General features: G+C 35.3%; 1 protein-coding gene across 1 annotated transcript in view; it reads right to left on the bottom strand.

The window, feature by feature from the left end:
- LOC120523157 (cytoplasmic dynein 2 heavy chain 1) overlaps window positions 1–23,102 on the bottom strand; it is a 417,821-nt gene that overhangs the window by 241,109 nt on the left and 153,610 nt on the right. The window contains exons 55-61 of the mRNA XM_039744175.1: window positions 21,588–21,742; window positions 18,572–18,709; window positions 12,661–12,774; window positions 12,375–12,535; window positions 10,938–11,061; window positions 4,759–4,880; window positions 3,068–3,154 (exon numbers count right to left, since the gene is read on the bottom strand). Coding sequence (XP_039600109.1) covers window positions 3,068–3,154; window positions 4,759–4,880; window positions 10,938–11,061; window positions 12,375–12,535; window positions 12,661–12,774; window positions 18,572–18,709; window positions 21,588–21,742 — 901 coding nt within the window. The remainder of the gene's footprint in view (window positions 1–3,067; window positions 3,155–4,758; window positions 4,881–10,937; window positions 11,062–12,374; window positions 12,536–12,660; window positions 12,775–18,571; window positions 18,710–21,587; window positions 21,743–23,102) is intronic.

Raw genomic sequence — 23,102 nt, 5'->3', positions numbered from 1 at the left:
ACATAGCTGAAGTAAAGCCACAAAGATAACCATACATAACTGTACTCTAAAACCACATAAACTAATTTTATTGCACACAAGTGAGTTCCATTTAGCTTACGGGCAAGTGTGGAAGATTGTTAAATTAACTCCAATGAAGGTAGCATCTATATGATAAAGATCAGCGGTCCTCAACTTATGGCATGGGGACCCAATTTAACCATTTTAAGTTCACTGAAGATTAGAAGAGTGGTAAGGTGGGGAATCACCCCAACCCCCCCCTTGATAAAACAAGTGCAATTAGAAGACCAGAGGAGTGACCACCAACAATGATTAAAATAACAAACGGTGGGGTGGTGCCAATAATTAGAAATGGGGGAACAACATTTGTTCAGACTACTTTAAACTAGAACGTGGTACCAGACAAGGATGCCCCTTGTCACCACTGCTATTTGCAATTGCCATTGAACCACTGGCAGTTCACTGTTGAAATGCTTATCAGATAAGGACTTGAACAGAACATTTTTCTATATGCAGATGATATGGTACTGTATATATCAGACTCACATAATACTGTGCCTGTAGTCTTAACAGCACTTACAGAATTTCAAAATATCTCTGGTCTCTGAAATAATTTGAATAAAAGTGTGCTCTTTCCAGTGAATTCTCAAGCATACAATATCAGATTGGACACCTTCCCTTTAATCACTGCAGATCAGTTTAAATACCTAGGGGTAAATATCACAAGTAAATATAAAACTCTTTATCAACAAAATTTTGCCGTTTGTATGGAAAAAATTAAACAAGACTTACATAGATGGTCAACCCTTCATCTCTCTCTAGCTGGAAGAATTAACGTTGTTAAGATGAATATCTTTCCTAAGCTTCTCTTTTTATTTCAAAACATTCCAATATACATTAATAAATTTTTTTAAGCAATTAGATTCAACCATAACCTCATTTATTTGGAACCCAAAACATCCACCTATCCAAAGAGCGACTCTACAAAGATCTAAGGCAGAAGGTGGCATGGCTCTACCTAACTTTCAATTTTATTACTGGGCAGCAAACATACAAACTATAAAAGCCTGGACACAAATAGATGAACATACACAGGCTTGGCCAGCAATAGAAATAAAATCCTGCAGTACTTCCTTATATTCCCTGCTTTGTGCCCCAATAAATGCAAGTTATCGCCAATATACTAATAACCCAATTGTGCCTCACTCACTCAGAATATGGAACCAATGTAGAAAGCATTTTAAGATGGAGAATCTTTTATCTGTAGCACCTCTGCATGAGAACCACCTTTTTCAACCCTCACAAACATATGCAGTTTTCAATATCTGGAAAACATTTGGGATTAAATTTCTAAGAGATCTGTACATAGCCAACATCTTTGCATTCTATGAACAATTACATCCCAAATTTACATTTCCAGCAACACATTTCTTTCACTATCTAGAAACTTTTTCAAAAAGAACCTGCCCGATTTCCCTTATCTCGCACCTTCCTCCATGCTGGAAAAAATATGGCTCAGTCTGGAGGACTCAGACAGCATTTCTGCAATATACAAAATTATTTTAGAGTCCCTCCCTTTCAAAGATCCAAGAGGACAATGGGGAAAAGATCTCTCACTCAACATATCAGAAAAGGAGTGGAAGGTAGCAATGCAGAGAATTCACTCAAGCTCCATATGCACAAAGCATACAATTATTCAACTTAAAATTATGTATCAAGCACATCTGTCTCGCTTAAAACTGTCCAAAATGTTTCCAGGGCAAGATCCAACCTGTGAATGCTGCAACCAAGTCCCAGCTTCAACGTGTCACATGTTTTGGGCCTGCACCAAATTAACACCATTCTGGACAAAAATTTTTTAAGTGCCTTGTACCAGACAGCCTTGGTGTCACAGTTCCTCCTAACCCATTAACAGCTGTGTTTGGTGTTCTTCCAGATGGGCGTAAAGTGGAGAAGGACAAACAAACTATGATTGTCTTCACTACACTATTGGCACGCAGACTTATTTTGCTAAACTGGAAGAATCCTAACTCTCCTCTTTTAGGTCAGTGGGTAACTGATGTTTTATACTATTTGAAATTGGAAAACATTTAATTCTCAGTTAGAAGATCTGCGCATAACTTTTTCAATACCTGGCAGGATCTAATCAATAATATTTTAGAATAAGCTCTTAAAGCACTGAGGAAATAGATTCTCTTCCCATTTTCCCATTTTTTTTTTTATCCGCCTATTAAACTCATCAATTTATGTATTTTGACCAGCAGTTTGACTCCATTGGCCATGCTCTCTTTCCCAGGGGTGGGGGTTGGGTTGATTTGTTTTCAATCCTATTTTTAAAAAATTGATCTATCTGTATGGAATGATTACAATAAAATCAATAAAATTATAATAAAAAAAAAAGAAATGGGGAAATCTACAGCACATCGCTACTGTTCACTTAAGATGACCTGGCATAGGATTTATTACACAGTGAGCTTTTTTACCTTTTCTTGTGTGCTTGTGACCCATCAACAGAAACCGGTGACCCAGTAGTTGAGAAAGACTGATTAACAGAGTTCACATTTTAATTTTTAGATGGTTTGCATTGACATTTCAAGCTGCCTTTGCAGATTTTAAAATGATCAAGAAGATGTTATAATGGCACACTGACTAGCACTGTTACCTTACCTCCAGAGTCCTGGGACGTGAATACGGGGTACCGCAGTTTCTATCTGGATTTACTTTTTGTTTGGTATTATGGTGTGCTTCCCCTCAAAAAGTATACACTAGATTGTAACAAGCAACTGTAAATTAGCACAGTTTTTAAGTGTTGCTGTTTATGTGCAATGGGCTGGTGTCCCATGCATGATTGATTCTTCCTTGTGCCTGATGCAGCTGGGGCTACAACCACAGGGTTGCTGTAGATGAATTGATGGAAGGATGAAATGAATGCCTCCAGTTATACAGTACTTACTAAATTTAAGAGAACTTTATCAATGCAAAGAAGTAAAGGTAATGCCAAATTATATAACTAATAATCTACTAAAATAAATAAAAAGTAATAATAATGTGTAACAATAATTCTTACTTTTCTTTAAGCTCTGTAACTTTCTGACCCAAAGAATTCAGCTGATCTTCTAGTACTCTTCTTCTGTCTTCTGTTTTTTTCAAATTGCTGCAAAAACAGACACATATTTCATACATGGCAATTATTTATCGGTGATGTCCAATTTGACCTTTTTTTAATTGCCAGATAGAAAGATTTACTCAAAAGCAAATCAATAATGTTAGGACAAATACTGATGTAGGAAAGTGGATTGATTTCTTATAAATCTATACAATTAGAATTCTACTACTGTTATAATAGAATACTGATTAACTGACCTAAAAACAACTGAAGATTGCCTGCAAGGGAAAAGAGCAGAATACTAATTAAGGATTTTTTTTAAAACAAATACTAGTGTTCCCAATGAAGTAGACACAAATTATTCAAAACAAATAATGTCGGATGGAAAAGCTTTTATAAAACTTGGTTGTTTTTAACTCTTACAACGTCTTTGAATGCTGACTCAATATTGTGCTATCCAGGTCTTTTTCAACCTAATTCTGACATTACTTTTTAGGTGTCTTAAATGTCAGATTATATTTATTTTACTCCAAATGTATTTTATATTGATTTGCCCTGTTAACCTAAATTGGTGATGATCCTAAATTTTGTAACAGAAATATAGAAATATGGTAGGTCAAGGCAGTGTTCAAAATATGTAGTAGCTTTGACAAAAATGTGACATTTGGGAACCTTTTTGTTTTTTGTAAAGCTGGAGCACTTTATTAGAAGTCCTAACACCTCTGAGATTCAAAGATGTTATTTAGGTGTTTTTTGGGATGTGATCAAATTACCCTAAATGCAGTGGAAAACCTTATTAGTATCAATGGTAACTCAAAGAACAATACTGTGTTCAAAATGTGAAACAGCTTTACAAAAATGTCACATTTAGAAACTTTTTGCTTTTGTAAAGTTAGGGAGCTTTAGTAAAAACCTTTACAATTTTAAGCTGAAAGGATGACATTTATGTTTCTTTTATGGGTTGTGAACAAACAAACTACTCTAAATGCAATGACAAATGTGTTAAATCAATGATGGGTCAAAGGTGACCCAAAAGTCATGGCAAGGTAAAAATAACTTTTTTTTAACTGTTTGTTTATTTCATAAATGTAGGAAAAGTTACAAAATTTCATTCTGAAAAGGTGAAAGTTAGGGTTTATGGATTTCAAACACAAAAATGGGTTAAATGTGACCTCAAGACATTGTTAAGGTTCAACAGTGAGTGACTGGGATTTCTAAAGCATCTGATATTTGATAAGTGGAACACATTCAGTAAATAAAGTTTAACTAACTTTTCTAAAACTGAGTATTTTATTACTTTTCTTTCACTCCAACGTTCCTCAGAGCCTTAATTCAACAAAGTTTTGCTGATGTTTCTCACTAGTTACTTAGGCAACTGAATGTCTGTTTTACTAATTGGGTTGAAACTAAGCTTTAAGAACAGGCAAAAGGTAGAAGCTTATCTTCTTGTATCCTTGCTACTTTATATTTGGTCACAGTATTGTTTATGTCTCGAATGCTATGTGAGACCTATAACACTTCTCTCTGTTTTAGTTAATTACTCCACACAAATAAAGTAATGCCTGCAGCCAGAACACAGAAATGCTTAGAAGCTGAACGCTTCTTATCCCAAATGTTAATGCCCCTATGCCACTTAAAGGTGCAATACATACTTAACTAAACCTGCTTGTTCCTTTTCCAGGGGTTGAATCCGCTCTAGAACATGAGAGTACTGCACATTTGCTTTCACCCAGGCAGCTAGGGGAGCAGCTGCTGCACTAGCTCGCTTTGCATTCTGTAAAATAATACAAACAAATTAATTTACTACAAAAGATAATCCCATACTTGAAAATGTGAACTTTCCACATACTAAGTTTGCATCCGATCTATAGACACATTTCATTTCCTTTCACTACTACACCAATTATAACAGATAAAATAATTAATACTAACAAGTTGGATTTGCTTGCAACAAAAAGCAATATTTCAAGAAAATATTTAATGTTACGTAATAATTTCCATTGTTCTAAAAACCCATTATTAAAAAATTTCAGTAACACTCTAGTAATAAAAGTAACTTGATATAATAGTGTAAATACTATTAAAAGGATGTCAAAGTGATCTGAGCATGGTACATGAAAATAAAATGTGTGGGTGGAAAAAATACAAAGAGAATCTAGCAAACCATTCAGTAAGCAGTGATATAATATCTGCTCCAGTGTGATTTTATCTTGCATCAGCTATTCCAGATGATGAACATTGAAAAACAGAAGTTGAAACAGAAAAAATGTTGACACGTTCCCTTAAGACATTCATTTGATTCCTTAAAATAAATAAACCTAAATTCAGCATCTTTTTTTTCCTTATATTGTGTATCCTTATCAAGCCTAGGCAGTGTCTCATACAAATAGATAAGGGAATTACTTTCACTGCATAAAATGAGGGTGATTAATAACACCAGTCTTTTCAGCAGTGTGTTATCTAATTTTTCACCATGTGTCAATACCACAACCTATTAAACAGAAAATTCAAGTTGTTAATATCATAATTAGTATAGTTTAAGTGCCTAGCAGCTGGCTGCATGAACTTCCAACTCCAAATGTGTCTAATGTGATCAAGAATGCTGGCTCAGAACAATGTGTTTTTCATAGGTAAAAAGTGGGTATAAATTAAATAACTCAGTAATAAAAATAAAACCAGAGTTTCATAGTAAATGTGAACATACAGAATAATACATGCAAGGAAAATGCCTATTTCTGATTACAGAAACATCTGTTCTAACAATTGGTAGCTAAAGAGATATATGCTTAATCTGCAATATTTTTATCCCTAGAGAAAACAAGACCTGGACATTTAATTAAGAACAAATTGCCTGACATCTTTTGCAAATGTTTATATATAATACATTGGTTAACACTTGTCCTCTCATGACTAATGACTGAATAGCAGTACTTCTATGTTTGTATTGGCTTATACTTTTTTCATTAAAACAGTCTTTCAGGGTGGATGCCTTTTTAATATACTCCCGTCAATTACATCAGATACTTCATATCGAATAGAAAGAACTGACAAACCAAAAAATTGTCAACCAATGAAGGAGTATGAAAACTAAATGAATGAAGAAGGATGCACGCACAGCATAAGCAAGTTACAAAACAACAAGCTAAACTGCACTGATATCTCCAAATGCAAAAAAGACAAGCAATAGAATATTGTTTATGCAGATAATTTTTAGATTTGAATAAATATTAAGTGAACACTAGAGGGAACTGTTGCTCCTCAAACCCAACAGACAGACACTGAAGACACAGGGTAAAAGGACCAAGAATTTGTTTATTTCTTTTAAATTTTTCACATTGCTCTCCAGCCACCACAGCAATAGGTAAACAGGCAATAAAACACGACAAAACACACAAATGTCTCCTTTTCTTTTTCTTTTCTCCTCCACACCTCCCAGAAAGTGTTTTCCACCTCCTGAATCAGGCTCGTTTTTGTGGTCTGTCCAGTCTTTTTATATTAGCCCTTAAGTACTTCTGTGCTTCCACTGACGTGGCCTGCCAGTACTTCTGGGTTAGGGGAATACTTTGTCTCCCATGGTCCTACCACAACACCACCTGGTGGCACCCACGGCACCCAAAAGGGCTGAATTACCGAACTCCAACTCCCAGGATGCCCTGTGGTAATCTGGGGCATCGCTGCACTGCAGGGAAGCTGTCATCTAGCATCTTGAGGGAGGCAGTGCCCTAAAAAAGATTCGCCCCAGCTGGGTTGAGCTGCCGGCCATCTCTTACAATTATTAAAACTATTGAGTAACCTATACGAAAGTTAAGTATCACATTTCCAAATCATGAAGATATTATATTAGAAGACACACATGAAATAATTCTGTTTTCATAGATACATTTTAGATTTGAGTAAATATAATTAAGGCTCTTGAGTGACGTATATGAAAAGGCAAGTATTACACCTGACAAAGATATAATTTTATATATTTCATACATCCTCATATAATCAAAATGAGCAAAAGTATATTGAAATGTAGGGGAGAAAAAAAAAAGTGAAACGTTGTCTAAACATAGGGGTGGGCAAAGTCATTCCTGGTGGGCCGCAGTGGCTGCAGGCTTTTGTTCCAACCATCCATCCATCCATCCATTTTCTAACCCGCTGAATCCGAATACAACCCAGTTGCTTAATTAGAAAACGATCCTTGCCAATAATTACATTTCATGGCTTGTTCGTGCTTTAACTCTGCTATGTCAAGTCATTCTCATATCCTAGATTTTTTTCCATTCTAAGCATATCATCCAAATACTTTAAAGTGTAAAATGGATGGGTAATTCTCAATCCTTTACTTTTTTCTCTTCTCTTTCCTTCCAAGTATTTAATTAAACCAAATAGTGCACGATAAATACACACAGGTGGAAAGGGTAACAAGCAAAATGGATAACTGCTGGTTTCTTTTGTCATTTGCATCTTATTGCTAATAAGGAGCAATTGAAAACCGAGAATGCAACTGTTTAAGACATAAATAAGCAATAAGGGTTCAAAATCTTTATGAGGGAGAGAACTAAAATGAAGCAGAAGTGTTTCTAGAGCAATAAGTGCTTTTTATTAAGCAATTGGGTTGTAACAAAAACCTGCAGCCACTGCGGCCCTCCAGGAATGAGTTTGCCCACCCCTGTTGTACAGCATATACAGAATACTATCCCAAAGTACTTTATAAGTAAGTACAGGGAACAGGTACTCTACACACTATAACTGTTTCAATATTTTTGTACAGCCTGAGTGACTTGATTATAGTCACACAGTAGGTTGGGACAGGAATTGAACAAATAAGCTTGATTTTGACACCTGCTCCTTTATCAGTACATCACATGTCTTACTTTAATGACAATCTTCAGCAAAAATACTGAATTGTCAAAAGTACATTTAAATATTTCAGGGCTGATGACAACTTTTGTCAAAATTCAGGGATAAAGGACAGTAATTAGCTGTAAACTGCAACAGAACTCGCCCTTACAGTACATTTTAGTTCGAAAGAAAGTTACATAGCTTTGCTGATTTGACCTCAATTCCAAATGCATGTGTAAGTAGCGAAGAGCAAACAACCTCTAAATTGGCATCAGCATCTGGTGAGAGACCAAAGCGAATATACAAAGCATGGACATTTTACATAATTTCGTTGAATAGGACTTGTCGGACTCAGAGTTTGCTGCAAGTGATCTGGAGATGGAAATCGAAAACGAAAGTGAGGTACCAGTATCATCTGGTCGTTCTCCAGCTGATCGTGGTGCTGAACACTTTCGTGTGGCTGATGTGCCTACAGCAGTGTTCACCTGGGAGGACAACCACTTATGATGACAACAGGTACAAACCGTATTGCATCACATTGCGACCACCACCACCAGCCACCTGCTGTGTTAAGACAGCCAAGCAGCCGGCCCACTGTGCATTCCTGCTGACCATCGAGGTGCCCTTGTGCAGACACTGCCGCCAGAGATACCAAACATGCACCAACAGCAGCCACGGCACATAGCAACAGACGTTTTATCTTGATTTATGTGTGAAAGCATTGCTTTGTGTGCTTTTCAGAAAACTGAGATTTTTGGAAAACATATTCAGCCCTTAAAGAGTTAATTAAATAATGCATATAAGCTGATTTTTCCATTTCACATGGAAGCTTCATCTTATGGAATATTAACTACTAAGTATAAATTCAACCAGATCACACATGTATGAAAAGGAATGTAAAATTCTTTAATACAATAACTGGCCCTGGCTTTCAGAAAAAACAATCTGCTTGTAGAGAAGCCCTTGACAATCAATGGACCTTCATTTTGTACAATATTATGGCATATAAAACAGAGACAAAAGGGTGAAATAAACTAAAGAATCAATTTTATTAGTGAGAATATTGATGAAGTAATACTTGGTAGTCTTTAAAAATTCCCAAGCTACCTATTGTGTAGGATTAAAATATGCTCTGCAAACAATTATGTTGGCTCAGTTTTCTACAAGTAGGCTATTCCCAGGTGCATACTTTGTTGTATTGAGTACAGAAATGGCACCACGTTTATCAGCTGGTTTATTCATAAGATTTCATGTAGATTATTTCACTCTTTTATCTAAACATTTAAATAGAAAATTGTAATAATATTCAAATAATGATATTTTTTTCTTTGATATTGTATGGAATTAACTGCTACACATTTACAGTTTATGAAGTTCCTTTTGTTATTATTGTCTTTTCAAACTTTTAAATATTGACTTGATCTTTTGATACAAGATGGCAAACTAATTTTGGGCCAGCTTAAACATTTTCCAAAAGTGTCGGTGTTAATTACATACAAATAAAAAAAAAACATTACTACTATAATGTCTGTGAAATCTACACAACAATTCTATAATAATAATAATGTCAAATTTTATATTGCACTTCATTCATTCCTATAACTCTTCAGTAATCATTTGAAGAACTGATTAATGTATTGTAAAGTTACATTATTATTATCTTTGTTATTAATATTGATACTTTTCATAGAGAAAACTGAATACATTACACATAAAACGTTAACCTTTCTCAAAAATGCCATTAGAGAGACACAGAGAGACAGAGAAAGAGGGAGAGAGAAAGAGAGAGACTGAATGATACCAACCCAGAACACCACAATGTAGAAAATGACACTGGTCATCACAGAGTTGTAGAAGATGTGAAAGATGTCACAACCCATATTAAAGGAATACAGTCTCCTAAGAAAAAAGAGCCTGCTCTGCCCTTTTCTATATAGTTCCTCTGTGTTACAAGACCAGTCCAATCTGTCATTGATGTAAATCCCAAAGTAACTACAGGACTGCAACACCTCAACATTCACTCTCTAAACAGCAATTGAACATTAAGGTTCTTTGGTGTGATGAAAGTCAATAACCAGATCCTTGGTTTTACTAATGTTAAGATGCAGACAACTCTGTTTGTACTAAGAATTAAAGTTCTCCATCTCACTCATATACTCTGTTCATCCCCTCCATCAGTACACCCCTAAAGTACAAAATAACCTTAAAATTCCTGTAAGTGACATGACCTGCTTTAATATTTATAGTCGGAGCAGTACAGAGTGAAGAGAAAAGGAGACAGGACTGTTCCTTGTAGTGCTCATGTGTCACTCACATCCATATCAGAAACACTGTTCTTGAGTCACACAAACTACTGTATGGTCGGCCCAACAGAAATTCCACTATCCAGGATACCAAAGGCGCATCCACCAGCATAGCTCTGAGCGTAACCCTTAGCAGGGATTGCTGGATGGTACTGAAAGAACAGGAGGAATCAAAAAAACATAATCATGTTGTGCTGTCAACTTTGTCCAGGTGAGAATATTATTGTAGGACAGATTGATAATTCAATCCTCAACTCCAATTTTTGTATGATAGGCAAACTAAAATATTTATTCAAATAACCGAGGATTGAGGTTTAGCACAGTAGTGTAGTGGTCAGCACTACAGCCTCACATATCTAGTGTTATGGGTTCAATCCCTACACCTAAGTCAATATCTGGGTAGCCTTGCACATTCTTCCCATGTCTATGTGCACTTTTCTCCCACTTGGTAAGACAGCTGATGATTCTGTATTGGTCTCATGTAAGTATGCTTTGCTCCTGACCCCTTGAATCCATGACCCTGAATTGGATTAACCCAATGATAATCGCAGTATCAACAATTACTTGAAAATGTAAGTTACTATACATTCCCTGATCTTGTCAAATGCATGCATTTCAAATTTCAGTGCAGCACTTCACACATATCAGCAGATATTAAGAGAGTACCAAATCATTAAAATATTAAACTTTTCACATACTTTGGGGTCAAATGATGCCTTGTTTTTATAAAGAAGTTCTTCAACACTCTCCCGAATTTCTTTTGTGATATTTCGTGCTTCAAAAGTAACAATATCCTCTCGAACTCCTCTCTTTGCTAGAAAACTTCAAGAAAACAAGAGTAACAATAAAAATATTAAAAAATAAATGTGTTGTATTTCCCATTGTTAAATGTGTAAATCTGAATTGTAAAAACATATTAGTCTGATTAGAGCCACTAGTTTAGCAAAAAAAAAAATTATGTGCAGAAAACTGTGCAAATACAGAATTTAAAATTAAGACTTTAATAATAAGATGACCTAATAATCATTCTTTTTCAGTGTTTGTCATATAAGCTAAGAATATGAAAAAAATGAAAGGATTTCTGTTTTAAATTTTTTATCTAATTCAAAACAGCAGTACAGTATGCATATTGTAAGGTAATACATTAGATGCAATTATCTATTGAAAGTTTCTTTCAGAAGAGAAACAAATATAGAGCAAGAGAAAATAGAAAAGGTAAAACAAATAGCTATGTTCTGCAAACTTTCTGATACCCAGTGAATTTGTGAAAATGCCTGCTAGCTATTCTTCCTGAGGCTTCCAATTTTTACTATTTTGCATTTTTTTCCTATTACTTAATAATCATAAGCAATAGGAAACATGCATATTATGTAGCAAAATACCCACTTTAATAAGTGCCAGTACATCTGTGAATCTATGTGTTTATCTGGTTGCTAGGCTTACAAAGAAAAATTGAATAGAAAAATATGTAGAAGAGGGGTCAGAAAAGATCAAAAATGATAATAAAAATACCAAATAAGGGTCTAAAAATAAGGAAATTGGTCTTATTGGCTTTTTATGTTGTTCAACATTATATGCCTGCAGCAACAGCATGGAAGTGACTTTCTTACACCCTTTTAGGCCATGTGATTTAGGTTTAAACACATAATGCTAATGACTGACAATTTCACATGGTGAACAAAATGATTATAAATCAACATGTATGCCAAAAAACCAAAGTCATGACAGGACTAGGATATAGTTGCTAAATGAGGCCATTGCAGGAGCTTGGATGCATTTTCCCTGCAAAAACACCTTTAAATATTGGAGTTGTCAGCTTGACAGGCAATGTCAAGAGAAAGCAGGGAAAATGGGTGGCTCCAAAGAGGAAAAGGCTGCTGTGAGGGAAAGAGATTGGGTACGTATTATTACAGCATGCCAAATGGACAACCAATGAATGAAATAAAAAACACTGTCTATGTTGATTACTTATATTTCAAGCCATTTTCGACAGGTAGCACAGCTAATATTCAATAAATGAATTAAAATATGAATTTTTATTGCTTCTGCTATACATTTTTTCTTTTTGGAAAGCAAACTGGACATTCTACTAAATAATGAATCTCTAAAAGTCATCTTTCAACAGAAAGCCTCACCTTTTCATGCTAACCCAAGATGTATCAAAAATTCCCATCAGTCTAAGCACTCCTTCAAGGATATCACGAATCACATCTGGTGGCATGCGCAGTGACCTAATTTCAGACAGAGACTCTGGTTTTATGTTTCCAACAGCTTGTTTGGCTTCATCTACAAGGGGCTAGATTTGAAAAAAAAAAATCACATGGAATAACACAAAAATTATTTTAACACCTTATGGTTACTACTTTAGAGTAATCAACAAATACCAGAATGAAAAAAAATATTAAACCACTTCTGCCTTACCTGTACTTCTTTAAGCTCATCTTCAATTTTGGCTTTTCTTTCTTCAATTTTAGCAACCTCCTCAGCAATTTTGTATTTTAATTTTTCCATTTCAGCTTTCTGATCACTTGCACTCTTCAAATAAATCAAAGAATAAAATGTATGTACTTGTAAGTCCTATGTATAAAACTAAAATCATAAGCAATTTGTATGTCTGCTTGTTTATCCACTAATCATGCAAAAACAGCTGAATCAATTTTCAAAAAATTTTGCACGTGCGCTACCATTGGTCCACCTTAAAATATAGGCTATACAGTGTTTCAGGAAGAAACGTTGTAATAGAAGGGGGCAACCAAAAAAACAGTGTTGTCATGGGGACTACAATACCAATAAGACAGCAGGAGTGTATCAGGGCTGATTGGAAGGCTTCATTATCTGCAAACACAAAACTTTTTACCAGCCAAAAAGGGATATCATCTGAGACCACAAGTACAAGGTTTTCTTCTCAACTAATCTGGATAACAATTTTATTGTCTTACTGAATTACAGGCTTGACAAAGAGTTTCTCATTTTGTCTTTTCATGGGTTCTGTTTAGCCATGTTGAATTTCCAAAAGACAGTTTTTCCCTGTGGATTTATACCCAGGAAATGGCAGGTTCTTCAGCTAGTTTTAAGTACATTTGATACAACAATACAAATTTAACAAAAACCCATATATTTGTAGCTTTACTCCACTTTCATAAAGTACCTTTAGGGACATTGTGTTTATACTTTGCCTGGTCTTCATAGTCTTCACAAATAAAATATTCTATACAATGTACTTGTGTATAATTGTCTCAAAAATAGTAAGTCATTCTCCCCATATCTATATGCCCTGGCCCAAGTACTCCTATCTTCTCAAAAGTGTGTGTTAGGCAAGCGCAGAAAATGCAAGTGTGTGCATAAGTGGCCTTTGGTATGGGCTGTCATCTCATCCCGTGCTGGTTCCTGCAATGATCCATATTATCCCAAAAATAGTCTTTGAACCCTTGCAACCCTCAATTATTTTCTCAAATCTGCATAATCCAAAAATGTTATTACAAAGAATATTGCTTTCAAGTTGTATTTGTAATTAGTGACACATATAGTATGTTAGAGGAAACCACACTAATGCAGTGGTTACTAGTGACAACTCTGGCAATTCTGATCTTCTCACTGTATACAGTTTTCACACTAATCAGTTTGGGTTTTCTCTAGTTATTTCCGTTTCCTCATCATATCCATAGCTCATGTAGGTTAATATGTCTGACAATGCTAAACTATCCTGGATTAGTGAGTAAAGGAGAGTTCACAAGTGTATTTTTTGATGGTGTGCTACATTATAGAGGTCTAATTCTTGTCTTGCACACTATGTTCCCCTAAAACACTGAATTTGATTAAACTGGTTATATGAATGGACAGAGGTATATCTACAGTACATTAATTTCGCTTAATCCCTCAAGAACATAATACAAGTGCCATTTTCTAAGGTACAACTTATAATTTAAGAAACTAACTTGATAACTACTGTAGATGGGTCACTCCCTATTCATAACAACAGCAGACAGCAGAGCTTATTGTACTTATTACTCTCTAATTCAGTGATCACAAAATTAAAAGCTGGCATACAGGTAGCTAGGTTTTATACATCTATTATCCTCAGTATTGTTAAATCATTCCTTTGAACAACATAATAGAACAGCATAATTTCAAAGTACCTTACAGTCAGGTCCATAAGTATGTGGACAGTGACACAATTTCATAATATTGGCTCTGTATGTCACCACAATCAATTTAAAATAAAGCAGTCATTATGCGATTAAAGTGTAGACTTTCAGCTTTAAGAGGTTTATTAAAATATTGTATAAGATGTTTCGGAATGACAGCCATTTCTATTCATAGCCCCACCATTTCCAGAGGCTCAAAAGTATGTGGACATTTGACTGACAAGCTGATCCATAGCCAGGTGGGAGCAGTTCCCTCCTTATTATTTTATTAACTATTCAGTAGTTAAAACTTCTGGAATTAATTCCAAGTATGGAATTTGAGTTGGAAGCTGTCACTGAGAACTGTTAACATGAAATCCAAAGAGCTGTTCATACAAGTAAAAACAATCCATCATTAGGCTGAGAAAGCAAAACAACTGCTTTAGAGAGATAGTAGAAACACAAGAAGTGGTCAAATCAATAATCTGGTACATTCTGAAAAAGAAGGAATGTACCGGTGAACTCAGCAACACTAGTAAGGTCTAGAAAACCACAGAAGACAACTGTGCTGGATGACTGCAGAATTCTGTTCTTGGTGAAGAGAAGCCCCTTCAAAACATTTAACCAAACCAATGACACTCTCAGGGAGGTAGGCCTACCATTTCCAAAAGTGCATGGTAAGGCTTTATATTGAAAATGCACTTTACTACGAGTAGCCCTCGCTGCAGGACACGGGATGAAGCAGAGACAGAGCTCAGGGTGCAGACATCTAACTATGCAAATGCAATTAATGTTACATGGGGGAGTCTGAAAGCCTGTGTATGTGCAAGCCCCTCTGAGCACTACATCTTGCACCCCCAAAGCTCCAACAGCCCTAACTTGCTACAGTGGAACATCCTGTTATGGATGTGTTGCAGACAAGCATGTTTTATGCCAGTCACACCGGGATCAACCTCACTGTATACCTGTATACAGCAGGTAGAGCTGCTCAGATGGCTGGCTGGATGTTGTTCCAAAAACATTTCTAGCATTTCCAATGCATTGTTCCATCACATGACCACAAGTTTGTGTGTTGCATGTCCAATAAACATTACATCTCTTTAAGCACATGGCTGACTGTACTGCTACGGTGAAAATAGTTTCCAAAACACTTCAACCAGCCAGCATTCGATACCAAAATGAATGCATAAGTTGTACTGTATGGCTCATTTTAGCAGCATTATGAATCAAGATGGTTGGGTCTTTATCTTTTATATTAAATTCATCCGACGCTGCTGTCAATAAGCATCAGCTATCAATCCTCGTTTTAAAATGCTTCCTTTTAGTCTGAGGAGGAACATCTTCTGATTAACTGATTAACATGACAGCTACATGTGAGCAACTTAACAATATGTAACTTATAGAATTATAACAGGACACAGGTTTTACCACTGTATCTTTAACTTTGACCAATTCAAGATTATTTTAAATATCCAATAGGGGAATAAATTTGACTAAAGATTAGCTAAAGGGTGTCTACATGGAGATTCATAACAGAAGAATAGTTTATTGAATAGCATTTATTATTTAAAAAACAATATTTGATTACTTTTTAATAATATTACTTGCAACATGACATTTTATAAAGTGGATGCCATTGCATTGTATTAAAACAAAGGAGCCTCACATAATATGTGTGGTGATACGTATTTACTTAAATTATGGTGAATTTTGAATGAGTGCAGTGCTGTAAAAAAGTTTTTTTTAATTTTGCTCCACATACTGATGTTAAATGCTCATTACTACTCAAGTATTTCTTCTTAAATGTCATTCCATGCTTATGCATATGTAATAAAATCACTATGCAGATACCCTTCAAATTAAGTGTTACTGAAATTTATCGCATTATATTAACGCTCTCTATGCATGGTTAAGTAATCTCATTTCAAACATATTAGTGCAGGCCAATTCAATCAAGATAAAATCGATATCGAATTGAATCGGGCATTGTGAATCTGAATCAAATCGGGACATGAATGCCAATACCCAGCCCTATATACCAGAATGCTGGAAAGAGAAGAGTATGGAGAAGAGAAGAAACAGCTCATGATCTAATAAATACCACATCATTCTGTGAAACAAGGTGGAAACAGTTTTATGGCATGATCATACATGGCCACGAAATGAAGTCAGCCACTAGTATATATTGATGATAAGATAGTTGCCAGAAGTAGCAGGATGAATTCTGAAGTGTACAGGGCTATACCATCTGCTGAGATTCAGCCAAATGCTGCAAAACTGATACGACGATGCTTCACAGTAAAGAATGACAATGAACCAAAACATACTTGTGAAGACAAACTAAGTGTTTTTCAAGTCAAAGAAGTGGAATAGTCTTCAATGGCCAAGTCAATCAACTGACCTAAACCTAGATGCACATGCATTTCACTCACTAAAGGCAAACCTGATGGCAGAAAGTCCAACAAAAAAGCAGCAAATGAAGACTGCTGCTGTAACAGCCTGGCAAAGTATCATTAGGGTGAAAACCCCACACTTGGAGATGGCCATGGGTTCCAGACTTCAGGAAGTCATTTCAACGAAATATTGACAATTTATGATTATGTCGCTTTGTCCAAATACTTTTGAACTCCTAAAAATAGGGGGACTGTATAAAAATGCCTGTCTTTTCTGAAAACTCATACAATATTTTTGTTGAACCTCTTCAATTAAAGTTGAAAAGTCTAAACTTCAATTACGTTTTGATTGCTTTGTATCAGATCCACTGTGGTGTTGTACAGCGCCAAAATTATGAAAATTGTGTCACTGTCCAAATACTTGTGGACCTGACTATATGCTATTACATGCTGGCAGTCATAAATTTGCCCAGAAATTATATAAGTAAAGGATCATAATTCAAAAAGAGAAATATTAAAGTCAACCATTAGATAATGTCTTATTTAATGTATAAATATTTTCACTAAAACAGAAAGTATGGTAGCTTAACCATCATGTGATAAGAGGGGATCCACACGGCAGACCCTCTGGATCTAAAATAATTGCAGGGGTGGAAGAAAAGTACAATTACTGTAAATTTACTGTAGAAACACCCAAAGGAAGTATGATCATGGGAAGAACTGAAAGGTAAAAAGCAAACAAAATAAAACAATACCCCTGTAGCCTCTCTCAGTCTACCTTTAACAGCCAATGACCCAGATCTATTATTTGTGTGACTGTCAAGTATTTTGTAATGACTATCTTCTCAGATTTTTCATCTCTCTTAAACCTAGCCTTTCTTTCTCCTACCAGTCAGTCCCTGACCCAGCTTAAAACTCTTTTCTAGGATACTTTCCAACCAAGTTTGGGGCCAACAAAACACAGTGCCCTCAGGTAGCCCATGAGACCACTACATCCTTCACAAAGTCAGGTCTCGTAAACCTCCTTTTGAGCAGCCTCTCTTGAAAGGCTGATATGGTCCCAAGCCTTTCAGTAGAAAACCAAGTGACTGGCTTCCTACCACTCTCTACCTTTAAATGGACAATACGATACCACTTCTCCTGCCCCAGGACCATAAACTGTCCTCAGTTGGCCATATGGTATTCTACCTCCTGTTATCCCATGAAGGTCTCATTCTCTCTCTCTCTCTCTCCTTAGTTAGTTATTAGCTTGCCATCTTCCATCCTAGCCATACATTAACTGTATCCTCCCAAACTGAATTTCTTTCTCCCCTTCAAGGGGGGCACTATCTGATGCCTTTCTGAAGCACCCATTATAACTGAAGGGCTTAATCTCCAAAAGGCAGTGTATGATGAATGGGGAGTTACAGTGCCAGGGGATATTTTCATCTCTCTCTGTAGGTACTGTGCCAGTCCAGTGGCATCCTTCTCTTCCTACAGAAATCTTGAACAGAAGGTAACCCATAACAGATAAAGCATACAGTAGTTATTGAAGTTAAAAACTTTACAGATTTACATATATGTTACTTTAACTAAATCTTACATAAGAAATGTTCACCTGATATTTACAATTTTACCATATTTTGCTTGAAGCAAAGGTGTGCTTTATTGTTTCAATGAGTTTTGTATTTGCATGAGCTATTAGTGATAAAAAAGAAACATAAAATTTAATAACAATTATTATAACTATAAACAGCCTCCATATACAGATATATATATACAGTATATATATGAACCTGGTTAATTGAGAGAATATAAACAAGTTCTGAAATTTACCTGCATTGACACTGTTGTCTCTTGCAGAGCTGCATCAGCCTCTGCTTGTTTGGTTTTCAGCAAGGTACTCTGCTCGGCAGCTTTTTGCTTCAATTCATCTACAAGAGCTTTGGCTTCATTTAGCTTAGAAATTCCAGCCTTCAGCATAAAAAAAACAGTTAAAATTGTTAACACACAGGTCTGATTATTACAACTTATTTAAATTCTTCCACAACCTTCTCAACATAACATTTATTTTCCTTGGATTTTTTCACAACCTAAATTCCACATGGCTTCATTTATTTTAGCTAAGATTGAGAACCTTATTTTTTCTATTAGTGATTGCATAAGTTCTAGTCTAAACTCTCTCTTTCTTTCACTCCTATGACACGAAATTGAAGCGGAAGTAGCAGATGGCCGACTGTGAGATGCAGCATGTCGTCGAAGACCTCTGGGCCTATAAGAGTCAAATTCAGCAACCCCTGGCCAGCCAGACAGACACTACTCAGGGAACTGAAGGGCTGGTCTGCTAAAAGAGACTCCCTCAGTAGTTGAGACTGTCACAACTCATCTTGATTTGGCAACATCAACCCCACACCATGCCGCTTGCTCACTGGGCCAAGTCAGTTTTACCCCAACTCCTACTCGAAATGACAATGAAGATGGAATTTGGCTGTTTCAGCAATTCAGGCGGGGGTTTAAGGCTGGATCACTTCCAGTGGCTCAGGTAAGCATCCCCATTCAGAACCTCTTTGACCCTCTCCACTTCCTACCATGCCAGTACTCTTTGGTGATGTATTTGTTATTGGGGATTCAATTGTACACAACCTCACTATTTATGGCCCTAAACAGAAATCTTCTGTTTCTTGTTTTCCCAGAGCATTAGTATGAGATATTATGAGAAGAGCGCTGACAGTCATCGAGAAGCACAAGAACAGGTCTGTTGGGACCATCATATTACAAGCAGACATAAACAACATAATATCAGCAGTCAGAGGTTCTAAAGGTGGATTTCACAGCACTATTTCAGGCCACAAAGGTTAAGAAGCTTATACAAAAGACAAAAGATTGCTGTCATTGACAACAGGGAACTTTTCTAGGAGAGACCGCATTTCTTGAGGCGAGTTAGTCAGCATCTTAACATATTTGGCATTGGGTCCTCTCCAACAAAATTTCGAAGGTAATCTGTCTTTCCTGACTACATAATTTTAGCAATAATGCTGTTTATAATGTCGTGTTAGGAATGCGATAATTCTGCAGTGAGTTCATCTTTAAAGGTACACTGTAATTGCACTATAATAACTAACCATTGTCTAAGTAAAAAACCCAGACAAACCAGCATAAAGGCAAATAAGAAGAATTAGCATATTCTTCAGTGAACCCCAATTCTTTAATCTCCACTATTCTCTGCACCGCAACCACCACCTGATCAAAGCACCATGCAGTCCCCTGCGTTGATGGAATGAAGGCGGTTTGTCTAAGCTGTCCACAAGACAAATATCAGTAAATACTATCAAGTGAAGAATGAAAACAAAGAGGAATGAATTCATTTATGTTAGTTAAAATGCCTTTTTTGGCTTGGAGCCCTAGCAGAATTTGTATTTTTCTGTTTTCCCTGCCATCTGACCTTACTTTTTTTTTTTTTTTTCTTACTTATTGTTTAATTTTCATTGGCTAATTTTATTTGTTTTTCTTTTCAAGTAACTTTCTCTTTCATCTTGTAAAGCACTTTGAGCTATATTGTTTGAACTTGTGTTATATAAATAAATTACATTGTTGTTCAATTGGAATTGCCCACATTCAGGAAATTCACCTTTACTGACCACCTTCCATCAAATATGTCAAGGATCATAAATGAGACTTTTTGAAAATATCAAAAAGAAATGCAGTGAAGGTAAAGGAGATCAAAAGATAAAAAGATTATACATGCAGATAAAGAAAAGTATATTTCAGTGTTGTTGTTTATCCAGAATTTAAGAATATACAGAATTAAAATAGTAGCATTGCTTTACTAAAACTGAACTTTGCCAAGATAATTTATAGTTATAGATTTAGTCATTTGATATGATTTTGCTGCATACAAAAATCAAAATGAAACACACTGGTATGCTGTAAAAAAACAGTCTGTCTAACTGTGCATCTCATTGTGTACTACTGTACTTTTGTTTTGTTTTTTTCTTGTGGCTTCTTTACCACATATACATTTTATAACCAATGGGCAAATGCAAGAACTACTTATTTGAAGCAGTAAATAGTTTGGATCAGTTAGTTTCCACAGCAGTGTAATATTAACATGTACATGTATTTAAAAATATCCTTATATCTATTAGTTGAAATAATAAGGAAGGCTAACTTAAAATGCAGAGAACACTAAAAGACTATGAACTTTATAACAACTTTAGAGGTTATACTCTAAATGATATAATAAACATAAATTTGTAATACAATTTTTATTGCTACACCTAAAGGAAAGGTTTTTACTTCTTAATGAGTTAGTTTTATCAGCATAAACTGTGAACCAACAATGTGAACTTGGTAAAATCTAAATATTTTTGCACATAATATAGTAACATAATGTTTCACCTAGTTTAAGTACATTGGCTATACTGAACAAAGTATCATGTGATATGGTCACAAATTCACTAACAGAAATGTATAGTTTCTGGTTTAACCCAATTCAAACAGCATATTAAAGACACATTAAATAGTCTGTATCTAACCATCAGTAATAACTAACTTAGAATATATCATCATTCTGTTCAGTTAATTAAAAAAATACAGCAACAACATTAAGGCTTTGTAAACAATGGTATGAAAAACTATTTTTTAATGACAAATAAATCAACAAATTCAACACAAATGGTTTATTTTTTCCTCTTAAAAATAATTTTGTAATACATTATTATGTGTATAGTTTAATTCTCAGTCCAATTAAATTAAGAAATCCTTTATAAATACATAGATTGTCTTTCTGGTTATATAAACTGCTTCTTGAGATTTTATTTTAGGAATATAGTTTTGGTAGAAAAATACATACTTGTAAATGGCTCTGCCTTTTTATCAATTCTGTTTTCTTGCTGCTATAAAGCGTGATGTACAGATGAAGAAATGTCATATAGCGACTAGGAGTTGCACCATATTCCTTGCAAGACTCATGGATTACCAGAAACGATTTTGTAAAGTCACTGTGTCCTGTAAGAATATGAAAATAAAATGAACAAAATGAATCAAGCACAACTAAAACCATATACTCTGCATGTGATATAATTTCAATAAGTTTTAATTGATTTAGAAAAATATTGTCTAATTTTTTCAAGAAGGAGAACAATCGTGCCATATCCCAATAATCATGAACTCTATAAGATTATTTACAACACAGTAGGTTAACTTAATTATGAAGATCCACTTTTGCTGCAAACTATTTAATTATAAATTATAATACCCTTTGACAAACATATCAATACATTACAGTTAAGAGAAAATGGGTGAATTTCATCATCACATGTGACTTTATCATATAAGAAAAAGGGTTTTAAAAAATGAGCTAGTGAATGTTATCTCAAAAACTGCAAAGGTCTGTCAAATAACTCTTTAATGTTAAGCAAAAGAACATGTACGTTATTGGAATATTTTGCTTATGATTTAAATCTGGTGATACAGTACAGATATTTATATCATGGAGTAGAGCATTGTACATTGTCATCCCAGCTAATGGTATGAAAAAAAGGACAGAAGACTGTGAAATTAAGTCAGGCTTAAAAACCATCACATCCCCTCCAGATGATAAACCTTCACTGAAAGGACAAATACTATATAAAAGGTTAAAATAAAGAGCTTATATACTTTGTACCATATTTTCTGTAACACTCACATGATGGAAAAAAAATCTTTACTTTTGGAAGCAAAACTCTTTTGCTTAAAATATTTTTTAATTTTTGATTTTACGAAAAACACACATTTTGACCTTATGAGTATTTTACACATTTTTCGGATGTTAGTTATTACTTTTCAGCTCTTCTAAAATAACTAAGAGGATACAGGAGGGAAGGGAAAAAAAGGAAAAAGGCATATATCAGCCTGTTGGAATCTTCAGAATGTTAGAAATATGATATAACTAGGGGGCTCCGCTCCCTGCTCGCTTCGCTCACCCACCCCTTGATTTGGTTTACCGGGGATACGATTTAAAGAGATTGTTATTTTCATGTGAATTGTTACATATGCATTATTTTCATTTTCACTTTAAAACTTCTGTAAAAACAATATTTGTCCTTTACTTCTTGCCCCGGGTGTGGTTAAATCTCTTTCTCGCGGGACGTATAACGCTGCTCACATTGTGAAACAGGAGGAGTGGGATGGAGGCTGAACGCACGCTAAGGAGATGCGGTCGGTTCAGCTACTGTCTTTCTGCTACTGCTGGCGAGCTGTGGGTTCTGCTTGTCGTGCTTTGCGTCGATCATTTAAATGCCTGTACAACAGCTGTCTTTATGTCAAACTGCCTTGTCTTGCATGACATTAAAGTGTCTCTCGCGGAAGGTCAAATTTTCTCCCTGGT

This window comes from Polypterus senegalus, chromosome 2 (assembly GCF_016835505.1).
Source record: "Polypterus senegalus isolate Bchr_013 chromosome 2, ASM1683550v1, whole genome shotgun sequence".
NCBI classification, from domain to species: domain Eukaryota; kingdom Metazoa; phylum Chordata; class Cladistia; order Polypteriformes; family Polypteridae; genus Polypterus; species Polypterus senegalus.
The sequence above is the reverse complement of the archived record's forward strand: the minus strand, read 5'-3'. Positions and strand labels throughout refer to the sequence as shown.